Consider the following 11501-nt stretch of genomic DNA (forward strand, 5'->3'; position numbering starts at 1 on the left):
GCTACAGACTCTGATGCAGCTACAGACTGTGATGCTGCAGCTACAGACTGTGATGCTGCAGCTACAGACTCTGATGCAGCTACAGACTGTGATGCAGCAGCTACAGACACTGATGCAGCTACAGACTGATGCAGCTACAGACTGTGATGCAGCTACAGATTGTGATGCAGCTACAGACTGTGATGCAGCAACAGACTCTGATGCAGCTACAGACTGTGATGCAGCAGCTACAGACTCTGATGCAGCTACAGACTCTGATGCAGCTACAGACTGATGCAGCTACAGACTGTGATGCAGCTACAGACTGTGATGCAGCTATAGACTTTGATGCAGCTACAGACACTGATGCAGCTACAGACTGATGCAGCTACAGACTCTGATGCAGCTACAGACACTGATGCAGCTACAGACTGTGATGCAGCTACAGACTGATGCAGCTACAGACTGTGATGCAGCTACAGACTGTGATGCAGCTACAGACTGATGCAGCTACAGACTCTGATGCAGCTACAGACTGATGGAGCTACAGACTCGGATGCAGCTACAGACTGTGATGCAGCTACAGACTGATGCAGCTACAGACTCTGATGCAGCTACAGACTGATGCAGCCACAGACTGATGCAGCTAAAGACTGATGCAGCTACAGACTGATGCAGCTACAGACTCTGGCGCAGCAGCTACAGACTGTGATGCAGCTACAGACTGATGCAGCTACAGAGTCTGATGCAGCTACAGACTGTGATGCAGCTACAGACTGATGCAGCTACAGACTCTGATACAGCTACAGACACTGATGCAGCTACAGACTGTGATGCAGCTACAGACTGTGATGCAGCTACAGACACTGATGCAGCTACAGACTGATGCAGCTACAGACACTGATGCAGCTACAGACTGTGATGCAGCTACAGACTCTGATGCAGCTGCAGACTCTGATGCAGCTACAGACTGATGCAGCTACAGACTCTGATGCAGCTACAGACACTGATGCAGCTACAGACTCTGATGCAGCTACAGACTGTGATGCAGCTACAGACTCTGATGCAGCTACAGACTGTGATGCTGCAGCTACAGACTCTGATGCAGCTACAGACTGTGATGCTGCAGCTACAGACTGTGATGCTGCAGCTACAGACTCTGATGCAGCTACAGACTGTGATGCAGCAGCTACAGACACTGATGCAGCTACAGACTGATGCAGCTACAGACTGTGATGCAGCTACAGATTGTGATGCAGCTACAGACTGTGATGCAGCTACAGACTCTGATGCAGCTACAGACTGATGCAGCTACAGACTGATGCAGCTACAGACTGTGATGCAGCTATAGACTTTGATGCAGCTACAGACACTGATGCAGCTACAGACTGATGCAGCTACAGACTCTGATGCAGCTACAGACACTGATGCAGCTACAGACTGTGATGCAGCTACAGACTGATGCAGCTACAGACTGTGATGCAGCTACAGACTGTGATGCAGCTACAGACTGATGCAGCTACAGACTCTGATGCAGCTACAGACTGATGCAGCTACAGACTGATGCAGATACAGACTCTGATGCAGCTACAGACTGATGCAGCTACAGACTCTGATGCAGCTACAGACACTGATGCAGCTACAGACTGATGCAGCTACAGACTGTAATGCAGCTACAGACTGATGCAGCTACAGACTGATGCAGCTACAGACTGTGATGCAGCTACAGACACTGATGCAGCTACAGACTGATGCAGCTACAGACTCTGATGCAGCTACAGACTGATGCAGCTACAGACACTGATGCAGCTACAGACTGATGCAGCTACAGACTGATGCAGCTACAGACACTGATGCAGCTACAGACTGATGCAGCTACACACTCTGATGCAGCTACAGACTGATGCAGCTACAGACTGATGCAGCTACAGACTGTGATGCAGCAGCTACAGACTCTGATGCAGCTACAGACTCTGATGCAGCTACAGACTGTGATGCAGCTACAGACACTGATGTAGCTACAGACTGATGCAGCTACAGACACTGATGCAGCTACAGACTGAGATGCAGCTACAGACTGTGATGCAGCTACAGACTGTGATGCAGCTACAGACTGAGATGCAGCTACAGACTGTGATGCAGCTACAGACTGTGATGCAGCTACAGACACTAATGCAGCTACAGACTGTGATGCAGCTACAGACACTGATGCAGCTACAGACTGTGATGCAGCTACAGACTCTGATGCAGCTGCAGACTCTGATGCAGCTACAGACTGATGCAGCTACAGACTCTGATGCAGCTACAGACACTGATGCAGCTACAGACTGATGCAGCTACAGACTCTGATGCAGCTACAGACTCTGATGCAGCTACAGACTGTGATGCTGCAGCTACAGACTCTGATGCAGCTACAGACTGTGATGCTGCAGCTACAGACTCTGATGCAGCTACAGACTGTGATGCAGCAGCTACAGACACTGATGCAGCTACAGACTGATGCAGCTACAGACTGTGATGCAGCTACAGATTGTGATGCAGCTACAGACTGTGATGCAGCTACAGACTCTGATGCAGCTACAGACTCTGATGCAGCTACAGACTGATGCAGCTACAGACTGTGATGCAGCTACAGACTGTGATGCAGCTATAGACTTTGATGCAGCTACAGACACTGATGCAGCTACAGACTGATGCAGCTACAGACTCTGATGCAGCTACAGACACTGATGCAGCTACAGACTGTGATGCAGCTACAGACTGATGCAGCTACAGACTGATGCAGCTACAGACTGATGCAGCTACAGACTCTGATGCAGCTACAGACTGATGCAGCTACAGACTCTGATGCAGCTACAGACACTGATGCAGCTACAGACTGATGCAGCTACAGACTGTAATGCAGCTACAGACTGATGCAGCTACAGACTCTGATGCAGCTACAGACTGTGATGCAGCTACAGACACTGATGCAGCTACAGACTGATGCAGCTACAGACTCTGATGCAGCTACAGACTGATGCAGCTACAGACACTGATGCAGCTACAGACTGATGCAGCTACAGACTGTGATGCAGCTACAGACTGTGATGCAGCTACAGACTGTGATGCAGCTACAGACTGATGCAGCCACAGACTGATGCAGCTACAGACTGTGATGCAGCTACAGACTCTGATGCAGCTACAGACTCTGATGCAGAAGCAGGCTGATCAGGTCGATCAGGTTGATCAGGTTCAGTCTCCTGCTGGACTTTAACTCCAGTTTCAAACAGAACAAACACAGTTAGTCATTACTGCTGCTGTGAGCCTCAAACAGAAACATCACGCTGCAGCTTCACTCACAAAACTCACATCCAGACAAATTAAAGATGCAGAATCTGTAATATCACTGAAGTATCAATGAAATATCAATGAAGTAATGAAGTATCACTGAAGTATCAATGAAGTATCAATGAAGTAATGAAGTATCACTGAAGTATCAATGAAATATCAATGAAGTAATGAAGTATCACTGAAGTATCAATGAAATATCAATGAAGTAATGAAGTATCACTGAAGTATCAATGAAGTATCAATGAAGTATCACTGAAGTATCACTGAAGTATCAATGAAGTATCACTGAAGTATCACTGAAGTATCAATGAAGTATCAATGAAGTAATGAAGTATCACTGAAGTATCAATGAAGTATCAATGAAGTAATGAAGTATCACTGAAGTATCAATGAAGTATCAATGAAGTATCACTGAAGTATCACTGAAGTATCACTGAAGTATCAATGAAGTAATGAAGTATCAATGAAGTATCAATGAAGTATCAATGAAGTAATGAAGTATCAATGAAGTATCAATGAAATATCAATGAAGTAATGAAGTATCAATGAAGTATCAATGAAGTATCAATGAAGTAATGAAGTATCACTGAAGTATCAATGAAGTATCAATGAAGTAATGAAGTATCACTGAAGTATCAATGAAATATCAATGAAGTAATGAAGTATCACTGAAGTATCAATGAAGTATCAATGAAGTAATGAAGTATCACTGAAGTATCAATGAAGTATCAATGAAGTATCACTGAAGTATCACTGAAGTATCAATGAAGTATCACTGAAGTATCACTGAAGTATCAATGAAGTATCAATGAAGTAATGAAGTATCACTGAAGTATCAATGAAGTATCAATGAAGTAATGAAGTATCACTGAAGTATCAATGAAGTATCAATGAAGTATCACTGAAGTATCACTGAAGTATCACTGAAGTATCAATGAAGTAATGAAGTATCAATGAAGTATCAATGAAGTATCAATGAAGTAATGAAGTATCAATGAAGTATCAATGAAGTAATGAAGTATCACTGAAGTATCACTGAAGTATCAATGAAGTAATGAAGTATCAATGAAGTAATGAAGTATCACTGAAGTAATGAAGTATCAATGAAGTATCAATGAAGTAATGAAGTATCAATGAAGTATCACTGAAGTATCACTGAAGTATCAATGAAGTATCACTGAAGTATCACTGAAGTAATGAAGAATCACTGAAGTATCAATGAAGTAATGAAGTATCACTGAAGTATCAATGAAGTATCAATGAAGTATCACTGAAGTATCACTGAAGTATCACTGAAGTATCAATGAAGTATCAATGAAGCAATGAAGTATCAATGAAGTAATGAAGTGTCACTGAAGTATCAATGAAGTATCAATGAAGTAATGAAGTATCAATGAAGTATCAATGAAGTAATGAAGTATCAATGAAGTATCAATGAAGTATCAATGAAGTAATGAAGTATCAATGAAGTATCAATGAAGTAATGAAGTATCACTGAAGTATCAATGAAGTAATGAAGTGTCACTGAAGTATCAATGAAGTATCAATGAAGTAATGAAGTATCACTGAAGTATCACTGAAGTATCACTGAAGTATCAATGAAGTATCAATGAAGTAATGAAGTATCACTGAAGTATCAATGAAGTAATGAAGTATAAATGAAGTGTCAATGAAGTATCAATGAAGTATTTTCTTATTGAATCTTGAGCTCTTTAATGACCAGAAACATTCTGAGTCTCTGAGACATCAAACAGTTTCTGATCAGATTTATAATCCTTTGACTTCTTTGATCAGAGTTTCTGATTGATCTCATCAGTTCAGGTGTATTGATGATGATGATGATGATGATGATGATCTATATACAGTATTGATGATGATGATCTATGTACAGTATTGATGATGATTTAGCCATAAAGAAACTCTGTATTTTATTTAAAAACACGTGTTGTTTGTGTGTTCACAACATTCAGCTTTGAGACATTAACTTGTGTAGAAAGAAAGAACAGCTGACCAGACAGACAGCATTCCTGTTAGGGGAGGAAACACACACACACACACACACACACACACACACACACACACACACACACACCTTCAAACTCATACAACCTGCCAGACTTCAACATGTACACATCCATGTAAGACACACCCTGCACACACCCTGCACACACCCACACACGCTTACTCACTCATAGACTATCCCTAACTCTAACCATAACCTAACCTTAATCTAACCCTAACCATAACTAAACCTTAATCTAACTTTAATCTAATGCTAACCTTAACCTAACCTTATTCTAACCTTAACCTAACCTTAACCTAACCATAACCTAACCTTAATCTGACCCTAACCATAACTAAACCTTAATCTAACTTTAATCTAATGCTAACCTTAACCTAACCTTATTCTAACCTTAACCTAACCTTAACCTAACCATAACCTAACCTTAATCTAACCCTAACCATAACTAAACCTTAATCTAACTTTAATCTAATGCTAACCTTAACCTAACCTTATTCTAACCTTAACCTAACCTTAACCTAACCATAACCTAACCTTAATCTAACCCTAACCATAACTAAACCTTAATCTAACTTTAATCTAATGCTAACCTTAACCTAACCTTATTCTAACCTTAACCTAACCTTAACCTAACCATAACCTAACCTTAATCTAACCCTAACCATAACTAAACCTTAATCTAACTTTAATCTAATGCTAACCTTAACCTAACCTTATTCTAACCTTAACCTAACCTTAATCTGGTAAATAAACTGGTAATGTACGTAGAGACCAATCTGTATATAAACTGGTAATGTACACAGAGACCAGTCTGGATATAAACTGGTAATGTACGTAGAGACCAATCTGTATATAAACTGGTAATGTACGTAGAGACCAGTCTGTATATAAACTGGTAATGTACATAGAGACCAGTCTGTATATAAACTGGTAATGTACGTAGAGACCAGTCTGGATATAAACTGGTGATGTACGTAGAGACCAGCCTGTATATAAACTGGTAATGTACATAGAGACCAGTCTGTATATAAACTGGTAATGTACACAGAGACCAGTCTGTATATAAAGTGGTAATGTACATAGAGACCAGTCTGTATATAAACTGGTAATGTACACAGAGACCAGTCTGTATATAAAGTGGTAATGTACATAGAGACCAGTCTGTATATAAACTGGTAATGTACACAGAGACCAGTCTGGATATAAACTGGTAATGTACATAGAGACCAGTCTGTATATAAACTGGTAATGTACACAGAGACCAGTCTGTATATAAACTGGTAATGTACACAGAGACCAGTCTGTATATAAACTGGTAATGTACATAGAGACCAGTCTGTATATAAACTGGTAATGTACATAGAGACCAGTCTGTATATGTACACAGAGACCACAGAGACCAGTCTGTATATAAACTGGTAATGTACACAGAGACCAGCCTGTATATAAACTGGTAATGTAAGCAGAGACCAGTCTGTATATAAACTGGTAATGTAAGCAGAGACCAGTCTGTATATAAACTGGTAATGTACATAGAGACCAGTCTGGATATAAACTGGTAATGTACACAGAGACCAGTCTGTATATAAACTGGTAATGTACACAGAGAACAGTCTGTATATAAACTGGTAATGTACGCAGAGACCAGTCTGTATATAAACTGGTAATGTACACAGAGACCAGTCTGTATATAAACTGGTAATTTACATAGAGACCAGTCTGGATATAAACTGGTAATGTACACAGAGACCAGTCTGTATATAAACTGGTAATGTACACAGAGACCAGTCTGTATATAAACTGGTAATTTACATAGAGACCAGTCTGGATATAAACTGGTAATGTACACAGAGACCAGTCTGTATATAAACTGGTAATGTACACAGAGACCAGTCTGTATATAAACTGGTAATTTACATAGAGACCAGTCTGTATATAAACTGGTAATGTACATAGAGACCAGTCTGTATATAAACTGGTAATGTACATAGAGACCAGTCTGTATATAAACTGGTAATGTACATAGAGACCAGTCTGGATATAAACTGGTAATGTACACAGAGACCAGTCTGTATATAAACTGGTAATGTACATAGAGACCAGTCTGTATATAAACTGGTAATGTACATAGAGACCAGTCTGGATATAAACTGGTAATGTAAGCAGAGACCAGTCTGTATATAAACTGGTAATGTACATAGAGACCAGTCTGTATATAAACTGGTAATGTACATAGAGACCAGTCTGGTTATAAACTGGTAATGTACGTAGAGACCAGTCTGTATATAAACTGGTAATGTACATAGAGACCAGTCTGGATATAAACTGGTGATGTAAGCAGAGACCAGTCTGTATATAAACTGGTAATGTACGTAGAGACCAGTCTGTATATAAACTGGTAATGTACATAGAGACCAGTCTGGTTATAAACTGGTAATGTACGTAGAGACCAGTCTGTATATAAACTGGTAATGTACATAGAGACCAGTCTGGTTATAAACTGGTAATGTACGTAGAGACCAGTCTGTATATAAACTGGTAATGTACATAGAGACCAGTCTGGATATAAACTGGTGATGTAAGCAGAGACCAGTCTGTATATAAACTGGTAATGTACATAGAGACCAGTCTGGTTATAAACTGGTAATGTACGTAGAGACCAGTCTGTATATAAACTGGTAATGTACATAGAGACCAGTCTGGATATAAACTGGTAATGTACACAGAGACCAGTCTGTATATAAACTGGTAATGTACATAGAGACCAGTCTGTATATAAACTGGTAATGTACATAGAGACCAGTCTGGATATAAACTGGTAATGTAAGCAGAGACCAGTCTGTATATAAACTGGTAATGTACATAGAGACCAGTCTGTATATAAACTGGTAATGTACATAGAGACCAGTCTGGTTATAAACTGGTAATGTACGTAGAGACCAGTCTGTATATAAACTGGTAATGTACATAGAGACCAGTCTGGATATAAACTGGTGATGTAAGCAGAGACCAGTCTGTATATAAACTGGTAATGTACGTAGAGACCAGTCTGTATATAAACTGGTAATGTACATAGAGACCAGTCTGGTTATAAACTGGTAATGTACGTAGAGACCAGTCTGTATATAAACTGGTAATGTACATAGAGACCAGTCTGGTTATAAACTGGTAATGTACGTAGAGACCAGTCTGTATATAAACTGGTAATGTACATAGAGACCAGTCTGGATATAAACTGGTGATGTAAGCAGAGACCAGTCTGTATATAAACTGGTAATGTACATAGAGACCAGTCTGGTTATAAACTGGTAATGTACGTAGAGACCAGTCTGTATATAAACTGGTAATGTACATAGAGACCAGTCCGTATATAAACTGGTAATGTACACAGAGACCAGTCCGTATATAAACTGGTAATGTACGTAGAGACCAGCCTGTATATAAACTGGTAATGTACATAGAGACCAGTCCGTATATAAACTGGTAATGTACACAGAGACCAGTCCGTATATAAACTGGTAATGTACACAGAGACCAGTCCGTATATAAACTGGTAATGTACACAGAGACCAGTCCGTATATAAACTGGTAATGTACGTAGAGACCAGTCTGTATATAAACTGGTAATGTACACAGAGACCAGTCTGTATATAAACTGGTAATGTACACAGAGACCAGCCTGTATATAAACTGGTAATGTACACAGAGACCAGCCTGTATATAAACTGGTAATGTACACAGAGACCAGCCTGTATATAAACTGGTAATGTACGTAGAGACCAGTCTGTATATAAACTGGTAATGTACACAGAGACCAGTCCGTATATAAACTGGTAATGTACGTAGAGACCAGTCTGTATATAAACTGGTAATGTACACAGAGACCAGCCTGTATATAAACTGGTAATGTACACAGAGACCAGTCTGTATATAAACTGGTAATGTACACAGAGACCAGAAATAAATACATTTTCAGGTATTTAACAGATCATTTTTAGATCCACTTTGGTACAAATGATAAGAAACAAGTTTAAAAAGTACAACAAAAGTCAACATTCAAGTCTTTGAAAGATTATTTAATTGGAAATATGCTCATTAAAGGGTTTTAAGAGAGAATCTAATATGTCAAAATTAATACAAACTATGTATTTTCTGTCAGTTTAAGAATTATTGATTTATTAACATTTACAGGAACTCAAATATGAGCAGGTACATAAACCATCTGAACACTTTCCTCTATTTTTTCTTATAATTTGTACCAAACTGCACAACCATGTCTGTAATACTCTAATATAATATTAACATTACTCTGGATATTTCCAGGAAATGAGTATAAAATTAAGGAACCTGTAAGAATGAAGCGTCTCTTTCTTTTAGAAGTGTATCACACAGCACGTCGTTTTTCCATCAGACAGCAACAGAAGTAGAGTGAAGTACTAAATATTAACGTATATATCCTATATGAAAATGTTTCCTGTGTTGCAGCCTGCAGATGTTCATGTAGATTAATGTACATCTGCTTTCTACCAACAGCTGATTTGTGAAAAAGAACATTTAAGTTTTGATGTAAACTATTGAAGTTCATCTTTCTTCAGGGGCCGAATGCTTTTTCTGGAGATTCGGCCACTGGTTTACCCACGGCTGTGGCCGACAGGCTCTGAGAGGCTGTCGAGTGTTTGAAGCTCTTCGATCACTATTTAAAGGATCAGTCTATCACTATAACACAATGGAGTCGTTACTGCTAATATCTGAAATGTGACCCCGACTACACACTGCTTTTTGTAAGACGTCAAAAGCCAAAAAGGTTGGAAACCACTGGTTTCATCTTTAACAATGTGTTGTATTTTAAAAGCTTGTTATATTATCCATTGTGTCAAATCTTCATCTGAAAAGTAACTAAAGCTGTCAAATAAATATAGTGGAGTAGAAAGTACAATATTTCCCTCTGAGATGTTGTGGAGTGGAAGTATAAAGTAGCATCACATGGAAATTGTACTTGAGTATAGTATAGTACCACTCATTCCGTTTTCAGATGAATCTCCAGCAGTAAGAAAACATTTCTCTCTTTCTGAGTCTCATTTGTGTTTTTAGAATCTGAGTTTTAGTTTTTAAAAGAAACTGAAGTACAAGTACCTCAACATTGTACTTAATCACAATACTTGAGTACTTTTTAAATGTATTTTCATGTTTTATTCTCTTATTTTTGATGTATCTTAATGTTCTGCTGTTTTCCATGTATTAATGAGTACAGGACCCGGAGTTACTGTATGAAATGTGCTGCACTATAAACTTGACTTAAAGTACTTAGTTGCTCCCCCAGACAGTCCTGATCCCGGTGCCGGTACCGGCGCTCTCACCTCCCTTGCAGGGGGTCCGGTGCTGGCTGTGCTGGGCCCGGTAGCCCTCGATCACCTCCCACTCGCCGCCGTCCCTCCGGATCGGGAAGCTGACGCTCAGGACGTGGTTACACGGCTTGATGATCCGCAGAATCCCGCGGACCCGCTTCCTCTTCTGCTCCGGACTCTCCCGGCTCCGCACGTCCTCCACCAGCTGGTCCTCCACGATGGCGGCGCCCCGGTCGAAGAAGCCCTCCACCATGGTGAAGAAGTTCGGGTCGTCGTCCCGGTCCACGGCCTGGCTGTAGCCGCGGCAGCGCAGCAGGGCGGCGGCCGCCGGCAGCGCGCTGTCTGCGGGCAGGAAGCCGCCGGCTGCCCGGGGGAGAATCTGTCCGAAGTACCGGAGCATGTTCGGGCTGAGAGAGCTGACACCACCGACACACCGGAGGAGAGGAGAGGAGATAGACTGGAGCTTCCTCTTCCTGTTCCCGCACCGCTGCGTGACTGCTCGTGCACGTGCCGCTGCGTGTTTTTAACACGCGGAGCTCAGGTGTCTCTGCAGCCACTGCAGATACCTGTCAAACTACAAACTACTAAAAATGTATTAAATATTAAACTATAAACTACTACAACTTTATAAAACATTAAACTACACACTGCTTTAACTTATTAAACCTGAAAACTACAAACAGTTTTAATTTTATTAATCCTGAAAACAGCTTTAACTTTATTAAACATTCAAACCACAAACAGATTTTATTTAACATGAACATTTGATACTAAAGTGAAGAAAAGAAGCTAAAGTGAATTTTACACAGCGGTCTGGTGCA

At 40.4% G+C, this 11501-nt stretch overlaps 1 protein-coding gene across 1 annotated transcript; it reads right to left on the minus strand.

The window, feature by feature from the left end:
- Positions 1–10297: 10297 nt before the first annotated feature.
- LOC121912068 (glutamate dehydrogenase 1, mitochondrial-like) lies at positions 10298–11243 on the minus strand. The gene has a single exon (XM_042434130.1). The coding sequence runs from the start codon at positions 11078–11080 to the stop codon at positions 10640–10642; it is 441 nt and encodes a 146-aa protein (XP_042290064.1). The 5' UTR covers positions 11081–11243; the 3' UTR covers positions 10298–10639.
- Positions 11244–11501: the final 258 nt, after the last annotated feature.

Source organism: Thunnus maccoyii, chromosome 14 (genome assembly GCF_910596095.1).
Source record: "Thunnus maccoyii chromosome 14, fThuMac1.1, whole genome shotgun sequence".
NCBI lineage: Eukaryota > Metazoa > Chordata > Actinopteri > Scombriformes > Scombridae > Thunnus > Thunnus maccoyii.

Excerpts from the sequence above, each read along its gene's own strand:
- LOC121912068 (XM_042434130.1), bottom strand. The coding sequence starts at position 11,080 with ATGCTCCGGTACTTCGGACAGATTCTCCCCCGGGCAGCCGGCGGCTTC.